Here is an 18,864-nt window from a genome sequence, read left to right as displayed (position 1 = left end):
CGGCGTACGCTCGGAGGTTCATCGAGTATGCGATTAAAAGTACTCTGCAATTAGCATTAGCCGCGCGGTACAATAACCCCAATCGATGTGTTACCGCGATCGTAAACAAAATATTAGCATCCTAAATGGCAATTAGACCGATTAAGTTACGTAAACGGGCTGTAATTATATTTGCACACATGGGCACGTGTCATTATTAGCGTAATCAGAAGTAAGGATTTGACCTGTAACGATATTATATCTGTTTTATCAATGACTTATCATAGAAATCGTTTAAATTTTGAAAGCTGGCAGTTTTTAAGTGTTGCCCAAACGCTACCTATCATTTTCCGCGTTCTTTGTCATTTCCTCTGGGAAGATTTTATTATACCATTATATGTATAATTACCTTTGACGAGATAGAAAAACAAACAACGTCGTAACGTCACGAAACAAGGTATATATATATTTATCGGCTTGAGAAACTATTTCTTCGCACTCGATGATCAGACACGTCGCATAAATAATAATTACATTGCGACGTGGAATCATGGCGTTGAAAAATGTCTCTTAGAAGCGGGACGAAACAACGATCGTTCTTCATTCCCGCTTGATCGATTCGTGAACATAAAAGGTGAACGTTCGGGTTCTATAAATAGTATTATAAATGTGCGTGAACTCTCATTGCACGAATATCAGCGTGACACTCTCCTTTCGTCGTGTAACTCGACGTTACACGCGGGCGGTTGCGTAATATAGCCTGTAAACCTCTCACCCTCGCCGGTTCTTCCTGACTACGAGAGAACCCATAACGACAACCGGTTCCACCTTCTCTTTCTTCTCCTCTTTCTCCTTTTTTGTCCTTTTCTGCAGCTCCGTTGGCCGCATCCTTCTTTCCGCGATGGACCGAACGAGCTCTCGTGCGAAATGAGCTCTCGAATTCGGCTTTAAAACACCGGTTCACCTCGTTGCACGTTCCTCACGATCACAGAAATGTTGACAGAGGAGGCGTTAATGACGAAATTTATCTCTCACCTGGTAATCCGGCAGGTTAAAGTGAGTCACGTTGTTCTCTTCCAGAACGTGCATGATTGATTGTAATAGGTGTCTTCCTGGAACACCGTGCAATTTATCTTAGCTTCGTTGTTGAGAGTTCGGGTGAAGTGCAGAAAAGTTCAGGGGTACGTCGGTATAGGGAAATCTATCGCGAGCCGCAGGGAATGTAAAGGAATAAAATATTGATATTCTTAGAGGATTTATACGTCTTGATACGAAACATCCTAGGCGAGATAGTGTCCTCGCCAAGATATATTCCATCTACTTTGTTAATTGAGGTCAAACCGTCTCTACCAGTTACGTAACCACCGTTTCACCCCACCAGTCAAGGGTTAATACGTAATACCGAGGCGTCTTAATTCGCTGTAATGCGGTGCAATTACAGAAACCATCGCTCTTAAATCAGTGTCTTGTGCATTAAATTTGAAATTATAATCGTTGTGCTGTAGTATAACGTAGGGGTGGCAAACATTTATCACTGTCGGTGAATTGTAAAATCATATTCAAACGTTTGCTAAAACGTGTTTCTCTTAGTTTTCGCTTCAAACGTGGTTTATTATTATCTCCTCGAAGGAATTCGTCTCCCGATTGGCAAAAACAATAGTTGACGATGGTCATGCGTGGGCTTGCGTCGTTTCTTTTTGAAAGGATCGCGTTAATCTGTCTCTTACATCGCTTTACGCAACTAGGACGCCACTCGAATCGAGGGGAAAAATGTTAATCGATCTGCGGTTGCTTAGGCCGCATCGTAACGGGAAGTCTACATTGAGAGTGAAAAGCGATATCAGGGAGGGACGAGACGAGAGAGAGGTTCACTGGCATCCGTGCTTCTCCACTGACAGCACATTACACGGGAGAAAGGTCATCTCAACCTAATAAAAAATTATGCGCCGTACACCTCTTGAGGAACGTTATACGGTACAATGATCTTCAGCAGCGGCACAAAGCGGTGGCAAGCTAATTAAAGAAAATGAGTAAATAATTTTGAGTTGACCGAGTGATCGTGAAAACAAGCTATCAGAAAAGATATAATATTACTTTCCTGATTAAAAGAAAACAGGTCGAATTACTCTAAGGAATCCAAAAATATAATTTTTCTTCGTTGTAAATATATCGCAACATTGTTCGAAGCGAGCGTTCATAATGACACACGAGAGCTCTGCCACGATGCATATTTGCGAACTATCGAACAGTTCCAGAGTTCCAAAAATTTTGAATCTATCATTCAGTTTAACACTGTGTCACTGGAGCGTGCCGAGGCAAACAACTTTTTTATACCTCTCTATCTTTTCTTTTTTATTTTTAACACGACACCAAACTTGTCACTGTTCAACACACAGACTCGCGCGACCAATCGTCTTGATAGTCACGCTGGCCTTCGTCCGCGACATCTCACCGGAAGATTCCGGTTTGCGGATCGATCGAACGACCTTACTCTCTCTAGTCTATCCTAGATCAGTACTCGATTTACAAGTATCGAATAAAGAAACTTCAATTCTCACAAATGTCTTCATCTTCATACATACAGGCAGATATAAACATCGTTATCTCCCAAATTAATCTCTGTGACGCAATTAAACGGTTGCATCAAAGCAATAGCCAGGTAGAATTTCGAAACATTGGGTGGCGACGATAAAATTTTAGCGAGGATGTTATTCGCTTAACCCTGCTCAACGCACTGGTCAATTAATATCCATCTTTCTCCACCATTCTATATATATACATATATCTCCTTTTTAATTAATTTATCTAGTAGCAAATTTCTTACTTTTCTAACGGACGATATTCTCCGTGAATTAACACCGGTGTTGAATTCCTTGACTGTGCCTGCTCGGCTCATAGGGATCTCTTGTTGCGGCTGAATTCTCGCCAAAGAGTCGGTCCGGCGAACCGATCGAACGACCTTATCCTTCTCTTTCGCCTCTTCCAGATCAGTGCTCGTTTCACAGGTGGCGGACACGATACTGCTGTTTCGTCACGTGTCGAAGAGAGCTCGTCTTACGGGTGATTAACTGGGGCGACGTCGGCTCGTGCTTACGCCTCCGCTTTGCCACGCGTGCACCAGTCACCAGGGCCGCTGCATGAGGGTAGGGGCTGTTGGTAGCACTGGGGGGGAGTTGCGGGGTAGCTCGACTGATGCATGAATGAAGGTTGCAGAGGTGGTGGAGAGCCGAGAGCGGAAGAGAGTAGACCGACGTCGGCACTCCTCGATAACGGTGAATCCATGCTTTCGTCTCTATCTCTCGTGTATCGTCTCCACGTCCGTTCATCTCTGTTCATCCCCCATTTTGCTTGATATCCTCGTCCGACTTGCGTCTTTCTCACGCCGATGTCTTTGTCTATCGGTGACCCACGCGCACGTACACAGAAACGACAATTACGATGGCGCAGCCGATGTGCGAGGGTAAATTATGACGTAGTTTTGTCACCGATTCGAAAAGATGCAGTTAATTGCCTTTATTTCCGGCCGCATGCTTGTCAAGCAGCTTGTGGATTTCCGTGTTCATTTAATCACGCTTCTGTGCGTCAATCCAGGGTTCAGTCCATTGATGGACGGATAAACAGCGCGTTAGATTGACGGCCGGAGGTGAATAATTGCAAATCGTATCGGCGTAATTAGAAGTCGTTTACGCTTCGACTGATTTATAGTGTAGTTATCCATGGTGGATCCGAGAATGAAATTTAAACGAGGAAATCGGTCGAGGTCCAAAGATACCTTTGACTGCAGAAGAGTCGGGTAAGATCAAAAGAATGAATTGAATGACAAAAAGGGATGATTCTTTATGAAGATGCAGACTGTTTCCTTGGATGTAATCGTGCTATAAGAGTATTTGTGAAACGTGTGGTTTATGTGATTTTTATAGGAAATAAAGCGTCGTTCACGATAGTAGCGTATACGCAGAGCGTCACGTCGGAACAACTTAAGCGGCTTCGTATCGATTTTCTTGTTTACTGGGAATTGCTTCATTCTGTAAAATGATAAATTTTGTAACGCACACGTTGCTCGGCCGAGGATTAGAGAAGGAAACATTGTACAAAATTCTAATTACGTCACGAGTAGGACAAAGAACATTTATCTTCTATAGATTCCTTCATAAAGAATTAAATTTTTACGAAATTCTGAATAACAAATTATAACTCTTCATATTTCACAGTTACTTAATACTTTGCGTTAGAGCATTGACTATCGTTTTGCCCCACCATCACTCCGATAATTCAGAAATCCGAATAAGGAAGGTTAACAAACGATATTGCACAAGTTCCATTTCTATCCATCAGTTTCCACGGTCTGTTTTAATTCCTCTCTCATCGATAATTCAAAAGCGATCGTTGGTGCCAAGACGCTCGTCGCACGACTACCAGGTGAACTCAGAATATGAACGGAAGCGGGCCAAGTGAGCGCCAAACGCGGAAAATAGACGCTGACAGAAGATGGAAATAAACCGACGACCATGAAGGAGATGTCGTAAGGAAATAAGCTATCGAGAGCGTAAAATATGTCGGAAAGAGAGAGTGTTCCTTTTACGAAAAAACGAACCAAGAGTAAGAAGTAGAGAAAAGAAGAAGAAGAAGGCGGATACGAAGAACAAGAAACAGAAGAAAGGATGATCCATGTACCGGTGTTAGGTCGGGTCGGGTTGGATTAGGTCGACTTGCGTGGGGTTGGATATCCGGGTGGAGGGAGATGGGTGATCGGTAGGTGGCATGCTGACGTCACTATAGCGGCATCATCAGCCGCGTGGGCCAATAGGGACGCTCACTCGAGCCAGGTCCATCGATCCGCCGGCTGCTGTCGTGTGTGTTTATGACGTCCAAAGGTGACGTCATCGTTAGCGCCGTTCGCCGCCGCCGTCGCTACACACGCTACGGTTTTAATATAGCGGAGGAACGCGCGCGATCCGGACTCAGTTACGCGGCGGCCGGCCACCCGTGCGAGAGCGTATCGTTTTCTTGTAAAACTTGTCCGCGCTGTTTTTCACTCTCTGTCTTTCTCTTCTCTCTATTTATTCTCTACGGTTTCTCCTTCCTTTCTCTTTCAAATTTTAACGTATAACGCGAATCGTTGTCGATTCGCGGCCATCGATCTTGTCACGGCTTCTTTTGATCCGTTTTGTCAACGAATTGTGTATCAGTTTCGTGTGCTAAACGGATCGTGAATCGTGAGACAGAGCGTGTCAAGTGCGAGAAAACTGGGGATTACATACACGAGCGAGGAAGAAAAGGTGGTGCAGCCAAGGACGTTTGTGTTTGAGTTTCGCGTGACCAACCAGAAAGAGGGAGGCTACTAGCGCGTTTCGAACGCGCGTGGTTCCGCGGGTACGGGACTACGGTGTGTCCTCGTGTAACGTTCTGACAGCTTCCACGTTGAGCTGTGCTCCTCGCGAAACGCGGCACAAAGAATCGTTCCGCTTGGATATTTTTTTTTGGAGAACGAGAGCTTCGGAAGCTGCTGTTCACAAATAACGGTGTACGGCGAGCCGATGCGGAAAAGATTCGTCGATAACATCGATTCAAACGGTTCGACGATAATTTTGAAGAACGCCACGACTATAACAGTGAGAACCATGTCGCCCATGGGGACGGAGGAACGATAAATTTCGAACGAACGTGGGCAACATATAACAGGATTCTGCATGCGAGAAGTGTTCGAGCTCCTCGGTGGAGTGCTGACCTCCGAAGACGTTTTCCGGAAGGATTCGTCTAGCCTTTCGACAACGCAGACAGGTCGGTGATACACGTGTGTCATCCACTGTTTTTCGTGTGTTATGGGTGAGTTGTGTGTGTGCGACTTTCGGCTGGATCACGTTATAAAGCACGTATCTGTTCTGTTTATTATCCCGTTTCTCGTTTTCACCTATGCCGATAATGATACAGTCGAGGAATTCCACGTTCCTGTGACTTATACACCCGGTGTTTACGAGCCGTGAGAATTATCGACTGTGAGTTATCCCCTTTCACTCTCACCCGTCGCTCATCATCGTTTACTCATTCACCTTACTCGTTTCTCACGGATGCTTTTGCTTCACGAACATCCTTAAACGGCTTAAATCATCCAGAGATCAATCGTAATCATCACGAACTGACGATTAAAACGATTTGGAATATCGATGTGTTATTTGTGTCGTGTAATATCCAGACGATCCATCGATTTGAAACATTGCAAACTTGGCGCGATTCTCGCGTTATCTTGTCGAGAGCCGGGAGAAGGCGCGAGATCAGCTGTTGTCATACCAAACCACGTGTAACTTTTCGAACTCGCTCTTCCATTTAGCGTTCTGATCGCGCACGTGCGCGCTTGCGCGGCCGCGCCGTGCACAGGAGCGAGAATCTGGCCGACAAAGAAGGAAGCAAAGAGAAAGAAAAAAGAGTGAGAGATCGTTCGTCGTAGGATGGTCGCGGTCGTTGTGGCCGTCGATCGTCGTTCGCGCGCCGTCGTGGGCATTTGAAAAGAAAAAGAGAGAGAGTCACGGGATCGAGGCGGGATCCCCGGAGTATACGACTGGATTTGGTGAATGAAACGACTAAAAACGAAGCGCTATAGTGCTGATCGTACGTGCGATGCGTACCGTGGAGGATACAGCCACGGAAGCAGCCGCAGTTAGTGCTGCGACCACCCACCAGCGTGCTACCACTGGCAGGCATCTAGTCGTCGATCACAATCACGATCGCGATCACGATCAACCAGATCGATCGACGACGATCCATCTACCGACTACACCGTACCACCCGGTCACCATTGCGGCGGATACTAACAACAATCATGACCATCATCGGAACTTCGAGCATCACGCGGCTCAACGCCACGATCACTGGAACAAGTGTAAGTCACCTAGTACAAAAAAAAACCGAACAGAAAAGGAAAAAAAAATGGGAGAAAAAGAAACAAAGACCTTGGGACCGTCCTGTTATAGTTGGTAAATTTATCGTTTACGAAGAAATTGTACAATGCTCGCTGATGGCTGGCTGGTTGTGGTTAAAAGGTGGTGGTGGTGGTGATGGTGGTGGTGACGGTGGGATTAATGACGATTATCGATGATGAAGATGGATCGACGTGTTGTATTCTATTTTAGGGCGATTAATGTTCACGTACTATTTTAAATTGCTTGTCGATACGTAATCGGATTCGATTTATTTGTCCTTCGTCGACGAAGGATAGTTTGGATGATAGAGCTTTAGACTGTGGTCGATCGAATCGACCAAAGATCTAAAGACAATAGTGTGCGCAATAAATTCGCGTGTACGCTCTTAGGAAAATGAAGAACGTTATTGGGTATGGCATTAAAGAGGAAAGAGCGAGCGAAATGGAGATGAGGTGCGAACGATAGAGCGAAGGGACAAATTGCCCCCTCTAGTCGTTTCTTCTTAGCCAATCGATTCGAGCTGTGAAAAGGATCTAGAGGCTGTAGCTCGCCGATTGGCCGCTAACGTTCCTCCAAGGGAACGGATCAATTCTTTTCCAAAAGAAAAGCTTAGCTCTCAACTTTCATTCGCGGACATTTTATCTATTATGTTTCTACCCTATGTTAGTTTTATTTTAAAATCACCACCATCATCATCGTCATCTCCCTTCTCGAAATAATTTTTAATTTCTCGCAATTCTTTAAATCTTTACGAATGAACTCAGATCAGTTTTGTGAAACTATCTGCGTATTTATAAATTATTCATTTGCCCTTGTTTCTTCAGACCTAACGACAGATTCCATATTCAAGAGCGGTATAAACGTTCGATTCGGTATAGCTTGTATGTTCAGGACACTTTACAGGTGTAATCAGTACGTTAAGGTAAATATAGTCTGGCAGTCGGCCGAGTGCATGGCAGGCGTTTCTTTTCCGCGTACATACTTGGCCCGCACGAGACCTGTCCGCGCAGGAAAGAAGAGAGTACGCGAACGAACAAATATAACCAGCGTGTAGCGAGCGAGTGCAGGTGCGGTCGCTGGTTCGGCTGCATTGTGCCGAGTGTTGCCCTGTGGCTGCGTAGTCGAATTGCGAAAACCGATTGTCGGGTTCGCCTGAGAGTAACGACCGTGACAATGGTAAATCAACGATTATGACTTCCGCGCGTTAAATGCCTGCTTGTGTCGCGGCACCGTTAAAAGTCGCCATCGCGCTATCGATAGCCGATCGGCTGTCAGTCTGACCGTTACGTGGGCATGTAATTGCGATATACGCAGGCTTCGTGGGGGCAGAAAGAGAGAGAGAAAAAAAAAATGAACACGCTGGTCAACCCAGGGGAGCAAGAGTTGATAAACATATCGAGATCGAGAAATCTAATCAGTCGAGGTGACAGTCTCTCTCGTTTTCCCTTCTCTTGGCCATAAAGAAACTCTCGGCTCGAGAATGGTTTGTCCGTGGAAAATCATTGGTTTACGAGTAACCAAGTGACACGTGTCGTGAGAGTGTATTACGTTAATAGTAATAGGCTTTCGGAATAACGCACTGGTTGCCGTTTCACAGCGCAAGTAGTTAGGTGCAATCAGACTCAGACATTAGCGAGACGTGCATCGCCGGCCGTCTGAGCTGGCACGTCTGTAACTACTTAATTCTTTTTAAAAGCCTGGTGAACGCGCAGCGTCGCCGTCAGTCCTCCTCTCTATAATGATATTGCCCGTAATCGACGATAAAATCCTCGCTCGGTTATAACCCGTAAAGGCGAGAGGTAATTTATTTTATTATGAATAATTATTATATTGGTAATTCATAATAGGGGTGCGCACAGCGTACACTTAGATCGCTAATTAAAGGATAATATCCTATTATGATAGGTAATACTACGCTATCGTAGAAAACCATTAACAAACATCTACGTATAGAATTGAACGTAAACGCGGATTAACGAAAATATCTTGGATTCGACATGGATTTCTTCAGAATTCGCGATTTCTTTCCGTTTGATCGACGTAAAAAGCTCGCGTAACGGTTTAACGGTGAGGTCAGGTATACGAAAGTGCAATCGAACGATTCAACCGATCAGCAGAAATGGTTAAGCGACGAAGTGAAAATAATCGGCATCGTTCGTAGAATCGTAAAATTGGATAGTATTTTGACGGCAAGTGCCCGTGGTACGGACAGCGCTTCCTAGAGGCCAATTGCATTGTTTTACTGGGCAAACTAAATATACGTGCGAGGCAAGCGATCCGCGGGTGCTTGGCTGGGACACAAAGGCGACCAAAGAAACGACGAAGACGCCGTGCATCACGTGCCGTTACACTTTTCACGTTTTCGGCGTGCTAGAACGATGAACGACCGACGAGTCACCCGCGTGCACGACGCTGCGTCTAACTCGACGTCCACGTTCCCGGAATGTAGATTGAAAAACAGAGAGCGTTTCGTTTCGACACCACCTTTGGCATCGTGAATCATCCTGTCGATTAAAATGTATAAGGCGTTCGCGACGATCTGGTACTACGATGTGTAGTACCATAGGATAATCTATGTGAATCAGTTGATTCGTTCCATTTAGAATATCTCTCTGTAATTTTGTTTTCCTTCCCGCTTTTCGAAGTACATAACCGCAATTAATCTCGTAGAAATATTATGGAAATACGCTGTCGGGGTATCGACATTGAGGCGTCGAACGAAGGGGCCCGATGTCATCAGGCGATGACAGGTTCTTGCTGGAAACTAAGCTCGATTGCGGCGTTGCGTTTTTCATGAGGCTGCGGTTATGCGTGGGAGGAAATAGGCTGTTATTTCCGGCGCGAGACATGCGATCAGGAAGCGACCTCAGGAGCTCGCGGGCCGAAGGAACGAGGGTGAAAAGACGCTGCTTAGGTGGGCGGTTCTGAACGATTCATATTGCATAAATGCTACGCCGCTTCTTCAATTATGTAACGGTTCCTCACTCGATGTGACTTATGCCGTGAAAAACTTTCATCGAGCGTGTAACGAACACGTTTCGAAGCGGGTTTCACGGGAAAGAAAAGAGCTGTACGGTATTGGCCGATAATTATAATTAATGGAAACCAATACTCGTCGATAAACAACCAGCTCGTAGTAATTTAACGTTGCGTAACGTCCAATTGCATGATCATCGCGAACGTACGATGGAAGTATGAAACAGAAAACATACGAACGAGTACAATCTCCAAGGGAAAAGCGTTTAAAATGAACGAAGTCTGGAAAACATCCGTGTGCGTAGACGGGTCTGTTTTGCATACGCGTTTCTCCGTGTCGCGGGACCGGCAGAACCTGATCGCCCGCCGGATACAGAACGCATTCGCTATGAGAAAGAGAGATTACTCGAGTCGAGCGTAATGAGATTGTGACTCGCATAATGACTCTAGGATCGATAAGTGACGTTGATGCATATGAACGCGCGTGCCAGCAGTGAAAGGGTCAGTAGTCAGACAGTGGCGCTATAAATACCGGGAGGACTTGATTCGTTGTGTTTTAGCACGGTTGATTAACGACGGATCGATAGCGATCGCGCATTGCTTCGATTCGAGGAAGGGGCAAAGAAAGAAACACGACGTCCTGGAAGAAAGGCAACAAAATGTATAATTGAAGCGTCGTATGCGACGTACGTAACGTCGCTTTGACGAGACTGGGCCGCATGCTCGACAGGTTTATGGTAATTCGGGCGAACCGAGTAAAAATGTGTAACGCGACTGGCTGACGCGCGACCTTGTTTCACCTGAAATAGATTTCACCGCGCGGAAACGTATTCCGCGCGAGTTTTGACGCCGTTCGAGCGGCAAGCTATAATTTCTCTCCGTTACGCGCCGTCCATCCGAGGATCGATCGTTAACATCGAAAGAATTCCTGTTTTCGTGAAAATTCTCCCGACTTGACGCATAGTATTTCTAATTATTCGTGGAATATAATTACCATATCGCCATATTCGTCGGATTTAAACCACTTTCGTTATTTACGATGTTACAGCACGCGTTTTCGCGCTACGGAATCTCGGCTGAAGCCTTCGATTGATGGATGTTTCCGGTCGGTAAGGACGATATGTATACTCTGCACAATGTAATAATATATTTCCACCGATCTCCTGCGTTTCTCGGTAAAGAACACGCGTCAGACGTCGCGTGTAGCGTTTTCGCGTCTACGTAAAACGCGTCCCGAAATTCCACCTACGGTAAACTTGCTTGCGCATTGATTACGTTACACGGACGCAATCAGTCCGCCGAGATTTACATAGTCGAGTGTCTTTTTAATCGATCATAGCCTCGAGAAACCAGCCAGTCGTCCCTCTTGTGAAAGAATACATAACGACGTGGATAGGTGAGCGAGTATTCCCTCGCGGTAGCTAGTTTCATTCAAACTTGACGCACGACGCCGCTTTCGCGCGCAAACTCCGTGGCGTCGCGACGCTGCCAGTCTCTCTCTGGCATTAACTCTGACGTCACTACGCCGCCCCCGTCCGTCATCGACCGACCGACAGCACAACGACGTCACACGCACCGCCAAGGACGACGCTATTTCGGGCGTTATGCTTTGCCGTCCTCGTCGCCGTCTTCGCCACCACCTTCGACGCTGTCGTCGTCGTTGGCGACCGGTGGGGCCGTCAATATCGCCGCGTTTTCGCCTCCAGTCACGAGATTTTCTCGAGTTTTCCGCGTCATCACGCTCCACGGAACGACCACGCGGCTCGTTTCGTCGCGGATCGAGGAATCACGTCGCTGCTTCTCGATATTACTTGGCCGACAATGACACAGTGAATACAACCGTCGACTCTGTACCGAGTTTCGAGTGTTTACCAAAAAACTTCGAACGTGCTTGTGCTTGTCATGAAGACGCTAGAGTTTTTATGCGTACCACGGATCCAACGACGCGTCAATCCGTTGCTGATCACTTTCCCATTACAGCGGTGTCCCGCTTGTTGGAAATGAGGTAACTTTTAACCGAGCCGTGAGTCTATTTCGAATAGCTTTTTTTATTATTTATTTGTAAGAAACTTTCTATCTGCGCCGAATGATATAACGATCGGAGACCTGTTTAACAGTACAGGTTCTCCGATGATCGTTGATATCGTGATGATGAATGAGAGGTTCTATGAGTAAGCGTCGGCTACTAGATGTTGACTGTTTACGTAACATGGCACCATAAATACCATGAATATCTCAATCAGACAGTATAATAATACTTTAAAGTTAGACCTCAAAGTGTTTCCCCCACGCCACTTATTAGTTGAACTTAAACCACCTACTTAAGACAAAGACAGATCTCTCGATAATTTTCTCTCGACAAATTTGTCGTTACAAAATTTTTTGATAAATCTGTAAAAACCCTTTAAATTGTTATCAGCGAGAGATCACTGACCATTCACGCGAAGCAGCGAGTTCAATTCGCGACCTTGGAACTCACGCGTCACGTGGAGTCCGTCATTTTTGCGGAGGTGTCAGGGTTGCATCGTCGCGCAATCGTTTCCGGGAAAAGCGAACGTGGACCGCGAAATAGAAGTGAAAATCGCGGAGGGAGGAGAAGGGCGGTCGTGGCGCGTGCGATAATCAGCAGGAAGGATTACCGTGCCCGTTTGCTCGCGTAATAGGCGGCGTGGCAGTGGCTAAATTTAATACACGCGAACACAACGATGTTCAGGATTAGCGCGACTCGGCTGGGTTCCGCGTGACGTTGTACCACGGAAAAACGATGACGCGGGACGCGGTGGAGGCGAACGGTGGCAGCGGCTTGTGCCAAAACAGAGCCGTGACGACGCATCGCGAGCGTGCTTTGACGCGAGCTTTTTGTACCGACGCGTTAACGTAAATACCGATACGATGCCAGTCCTTGGTGAATGACCGACCGGTGAAAAAAAGTTTCCATCGATTGCGCACAGAGAAAATGGGGCGGAGTGGGTGCGGCGTTGATTGCAAGACGCCTGGAATGTAGTTCAAGGTGATATTTCGGGGGTGTTGCTAAGTGGGTATTAAGTATATGCCAAGTTGCTTGGGTGATTGGTATTGGAGGGCGATTGTAATTGAGAATTAGGAATGTTGATGAGAATCGATTGTTATCGAATATTTGGATGTATTAATAGACATAGAAACTTAGCTAATTGGTATTGTTAAAATAGTCAGTGATAAGGTACAATAGTTGGGTATATGAATCTTTAAAAGTAGTAGTTAGAAGATTTGCAAAGAAGATTTCGATTGATCGGAGATGTGGTCACTATTTCCTTCACTTTCTCGTCGTAAATATAACGGCACTTTTATCCGCTTCGAAGTAAGTAACTATGTGATGTCATCAAGTAAATATGCAAGAGCTGTCAAGGGAAAAGGAGGATAGGTTGCTCAGAAAGCAACCGGTTGTCATGTGCTTCTCTACTAAAATTTTTCACGTAGTAACAGGATGATTCGTTGGAAATTCGTTTCTGCATTGGTGGCCGTAGGAATTCTCATCCCTCGTAATTGTCTTCCAGCTGACCTGAAAATAAGAGTATCGGAACGTGTGTTAGCTAGTTGGTGCCACTGACGAGGCGGTCTGTATTGATTCAACGCAGTAATCTGGTTGGCTTAACAAACGTGAAAATCAAACATTTTCCATGAGTGAACCGAGGTTAACAGATTTTGGCCTGGCCGTTAAACTTTGACGTTTGAATAGTCAATGAAATATATGTATACTTGATCCGGCAAGTCCAGGAATATTTCCCTTGACGACGCTTGCAATTTTTAATCTTTAATCTTTCGATTACTTGATCGACAACATGACCTATTTGTTTGCCCAAATATATATATATTTATTTATTATTATATATATATTTGAAGGTATTTTTTATAAGTATGTAAATTTATCCACTTTCTGCGGTACATAGGCGACGTATCGTTTAATTTTTATATAAGAAAGCTATCGCACTCTTGCCGTGACCTCGCCGGGGAATGCTCTGGACAGTTATATGAAGCGTTGTCGATTAGCTATCGTCAATACCACTAATAAATTCTTACGCTTTTCTATTCTATCTCTCGTCACTGATTTATAATTCTCCTTTAGATGTTGCAGTATAGAACAGTATTGCGTCGCTATGCCTCGAAAGTTGAGTCATTACCATTACTAGTGACGCATAATGTTCGTCTTTCGAGCTTTATTCAAGCACGTGAGGAATACCGGCCATCGAAACGTACAATCTCGAGAAGTCGACCGGGCGGTGCGTGAATTCCGCGGAAGAAGTCAAGGCCAGTGTGGAGGTAGCATTGTAGTCGCACCGATCTTAGGCAAGTTCCGTTAAAACAGTTTCTGGCTCTCGAGTAACTACAAGGAAATTCTTCATCGGGAAAATCGCTAGAACGATTCTCGATTTCCTAGTCGCGATATTTCAGACAATTTCAAGCCGATTCGAGGAAATCCAAGTTATCTATTTCCACATAGGATCACGATATTCGTTATCGAAAATTAACTGTAACTGAAATAACCTCCGATTGTGTCGAGGGATCGTTCAAAGGCTAATCAAATCATGTCAGATGCGGTATCGCGAAACCTACAGACCTCTTTGAAGTCGTGAAAAACAGTCGGTAAAGCGTAGCAATCGGGGCACCCCGTTTTCCACCCACGAACGAGACATGGGGAGGACGTCGATCGATGAACGGAACTGCGGTACAACAATGACGTCATCAACGACGTCGCAGTATGACGTCATTAGTTGAAAGGGAGGCAAGGGGTGGCGGTGTAGGCGATGGGAGAGGATGGGTCGAAAAAGGGTGGCAAGCAGCTGTGCAAGGGGGAGGACTCTGGCAGTGGGGGATGAAGTTTCTCGTATGACTGTGTGTTGACGATCCACACTGATATTGCATGCGTGGTAGTTCATGTACGTGCGCAGCTGAGTCCGTTTAACGGGGGCGAGCAAGGCCGCCGGTTAAAGAGGATAGACCACTGCGATATTGAGCGTCGAATTTTAACAGGTGGAAAAGGATGGGTTGGTTTAAATAACTCTCTTTGCTTTTCTGATAATTAAATTTAGAATCTTCGTTGGGTTACAATCTTTTAATTGACATGGTAAAGATTGAAGAAGGACAACGAATTTGTGATTGCAAAAGCAGAGGGTTGCAAATCGAAGGACAGAAAGGTATTAAGAAGAGGAAAGCTATTGAATTTCTTTAAGGAAACGTTGTAACGCATAGAGCCGTGTAATTTCGGAGTATTTTAACGTGCCACGAGTAAAAAATTTTACCGCGATGTCGAAGTTCGATCGTAGAAAAGGCCTCGCGTTCGATTGTTTCGCAATGGATCGCGCGCGAACTCGGCCAGCTGGTGTTGATGCAGTTATCAGATGTATTGTCGTTCTGTTTTCCAGCTCGTGATCCAACGTCGAGCGTGTGTCTGCCCGCGCTTGATTTGCCCGAGCGACTTTGATCAGATAAAATTTCGTGGAATCGCGCTACGTGTCCCAATTTACAGGGCGCGCGCGTTTTCTGCTTTTCTCCACAGTTTCGCGTTCCGCGGACACATTGGGAAGCCTATCTTTCACGTGAATCTGTGCTTCTCGGCTTTCCGTAAGCATAGCTTGTTTAACAACGATAAATTAGCGTGGACGAGAAAGAAGGGAAAAAACCCATTGAAAAAAGATAGGGCAATGAATTCAACCGGAGATTAATGGCGTGCTGTTATTTGCCAAGGTGATCGCAGCTACTTTTTTAAGTAGCCAGTAAATCACGCGCTTATTATAATACGTATTTATAATTTTTCGAATAAAAGAGCGACAGTTTCGAGTAGCTTCTTTCAACTTTCTACCAATCCATTTAGTATCAGAATCGATCTAAAAATCTTCGTAAATTCTGCTTACTTTACTTGATCGTCCAATGAAAATTTACAAAATTGCTCAGAGTCGAAGAGAACAGTATCGACGTTCACTCTCGTGCTGTAATTTTATCGGTACCCAGACGTAACGCACAATTTGCAAACATTAACATTAACGAGACGAGTACTTCTGGAGGAACGTAAGTACAACTGGCTGGTAGCCATGAAGTGGTTGCAGCAGGTTGTGACTGATGCACGTCTTCGTCTGGCGCGATGAAAATCCGCTTGGTCGAACGAGGGAGAGGCACGAATTGGCTTTACGAGCTCGCCGGCCTTGAGGCCTCGAGGCCCAACGGGGTCTCGATCCGTCCTGAGTCGGTCACAGTCGTTCGGTATGCGGACCTCGATCTAAGCGACTAAATCACTCGTTTGCTTGTTGCACGCTACGCCACTCGTGTACGAACGATTCCTCTTACCGGTGTCTTCGTGGCATCCTCGCGGCATCTTCGCTGCGCGCTCGTTAACTTCCAGGCTTCAGGATTCCTGAATCGTTCACGTATGATCCCTGTTAAGCTGCCGGCATCGCTTCTGCACGACGAAATGTAAATTGGCTTACGGATGCTGGGTTGCATGTCGATATGCACAAGAGAATGAATATCTGGAGAAACGTAAGAAAATTGCTCGAATAAGTCACGTTCGATATGAGATGTACCAAGTAATTCGATATAAATTTACAATTATGGTTTACATAACAAGATTCGAAGAATAGTTTTCCTTGTATTAGGCCGATGACTCTAACATTAATTACGACGTGTTGACGAATTTCGTTATATTCGCTTCAATCAGGTACCTGTTACTAATGCCAATTAGTTAAATACACTTGCATGCGAATAAGTTTCAAACGATTCTGTAATATAATCCGTCGACACGTACTCGACAAGATGAATGAAGAGAGGCCGGGAATCGTGAAAGTGTCCAAACTAACATTTGAATGAAAGCTAATTTCGATTTGACTATTGTTGACTCATTTATGAGCTGCGGAAATCGTGCAGTGTTCTATTTAAAAAAAAAAGTGGCTGACCTTTGCCACATCTCCGCCTACAATCGAACTATTTCTATCTTAATATCTTCTTCGTCAAGATATATCTACACGAATCGTTCGATCCAACAAACCTACCGATTTATTAAACTTATTAGAATAAATTATCATAAATATCACATGCAGGATATCTGCAAGCATCGTAACTTTCACTATCGTACAATCACTTGACGCAATTGATTTCTCTGAATTTATAACATGTTAGTAAAGCAGAATCGTCTGCGAGATACATCCACTTTATGCGCATCGGCAGACGGTCGATTTACGCGTGACGGGTGTTTGTATAGATCGTTTGGTATCGCGATTCTTCGCCAATAATGCACTGACACGACCAGGTTGCATCGCGCTGTCCGGCAGATTATCATGCCGCGTTTTCATCGATGATTTATGCACAGCGTTTCGATCGGATCGGACGTTCGTGTTTACATCCAATTATGTTCTAGAGGATGAACCCGCCTACAGCCAGGTATTATCGAGCATTGCGTAGCTATCGAAGTGAGGATAAAGTGATTAACACTTACCACGAACTTGAAAGCTGCAGTTTCGGTCATTAGCAGTTATCCAGATGTAATTAGATGCATACAACGGTTGATGGTGCTGTTCGACTCTTATATCACTCGCGCGCGGCTCTTTCAACTCGGCGCGTTCCTGACTATCACGACAAAAGACAGGTTTCGAGCATTGTACCACGTGGTGTGGGTGTCTTGCAGTGTCAGCTTCTAAAATATACGCTTTCTAAACAGGAACTAATTAGTTTACACTCGTTTCGTTGCCTTATAAACGATCCCGTAATTACGCGGGACGTGTAAGCGTAATTAATTTACGTCGATAAAAAGAAAAAAAAAAAAAAAAATGCAGTAGGTATCGTGTCACTTCCTGCTACCAGCAGAATATCTTGCGTGATGCTAGACGCTAATTGAAAACTGTAGGTGGTAATCATTTTAAACACCAATAAATAGATATATATCGTCGAATTCTTTTTACTGACAAAAATCCATACGCATTGACGCAACAACATTCCACCCTCTCCGATATCTCCTCACATTATTTATTGCGCATAACCATAGATTTCGCTCTAATTTCCATCTACTTGACTAGAAAGCTCGTACCTCCAACTTCTCCTCCCGTGTAAACTTTATTCGATTTCTCGTAAATCGACCCAATCGTCTCGTGGTATTGGACCGAGTCTGATCCGGACATCGTAATAAAGCAGTTAATATCCGTTAATTATGTTGGTCGTCTATCGCGCAATTAGATTCGCGTGCTATATAGCAAGACCGATCGAACAACGAGCTTTTCTCCCAGGCGGTGGCTATCAACGGGAGATCGTATCCCTGGTTTCGGGGTCACGGAACCTGCAGCTCGTTTCCGACCACGGTATGGGTGTCGCGTATTGCCTGCTCTGGCGCATACCAACCAGAGAGATCCTATCTAGCGCGTTGTCGCGCCGGCACGCACGCACACGTGCACGCTACCGCACGCCGCCACACGCTTCTGGCCTGTCTTGACTGCTGTTACTGCCGCTGTCTTTCCTTCTCCACTTCTTTCCCCCTTTTTTTTCTCCTTTCTCTTACCGCCACCGCGCGTTGCCATTCCGCCGATCGCTACCAGGGGATCACCGACAGTGGAGAAATTTCAAGGAGAAATCGAAATCGATAGGGGATCGACCCGGAAAGCTACTCTACGATAACGCATTTTCTCGGTTGGATTAAAGTTACGCGAATGACAGAACGGGTTGCTTCGATTTTATGAGGGAAAGCGAAAAACCAACGATCTAGAAAAGTTTTTGCACAGCGCGGAGAAAGGACTGTAAGAAATACAGTTTTTCGTTGGTTTCCTTGAGAGTTTGAAAGATCGTAGGCGATTCTCAGATTAGTTTTTCTCGCGCTGTAAATTGGTGTTAAAATAGATAGTGTTTAGTAATTATTGACGGTGCAGTTGAGTTAATACGTGTTCCATGGTATTGATAATTATTATTCAAGTAGTTTCACTATCGCTTATGGATTTTCGCGCTTAATGTCTAACTCTGGATAGAGTGGGAGGCGGAAGAC

The 18,864-nt window shown here is 45.1% G+C and overlaps 1 protein-coding gene across 7 annotated transcripts in view; it reads left to right on the top strand.

Annotated features, from left to right (window-relative positions):
• Hr38 (Hormone receptor-like in 38) overlaps positions 1-18,864 on the top strand; it is a 58,475-nt gene that overhangs the window by 12,606 nt on the left and 27,005 nt on the right. Inside the window, exons 1-2 of one of the 7 annotated variants that reach the window (XM_072011506.1) lie at positions 11,494-11,877; positions 13,975-14,168. The exons of 1 other annotated variant lie outside the window; for it this stretch is intronic. In XM_072011506.1, the coding sequence (XP_071867607.1) occupies positions 14,048-14,168 (121 nt within the window). In that variant the 5' untranslated portion in view covers positions 11,494-11,877; positions 13,975-14,047. Of the gene's footprint in view, positions 1-4,873; positions 6,857-11,493; positions 11,878-13,974; positions 14,169-18,864 lie in introns of those variants that run through there. 5 more of the 7 variants (XM_072011505.1, XM_072011504.1, XM_072011507.1 and 2 more) reach the window with 5 other exon arrangements.

The sequence above is a fragment of the Bombus fervidus genome, chromosome 10, assembly GCF_041682495.2.
Source record: "Bombus fervidus isolate BK054 chromosome 10, iyBomFerv1, whole genome shotgun sequence".
NCBI lineage: Eukaryota > Metazoa > Arthropoda > Insecta > Hymenoptera > Apidae > Bombus > Bombus fervidus.
The sequence above is the reverse complement of the archived record's forward strand: the minus strand, read 5'-3'. Positions and strand labels throughout refer to the sequence as shown.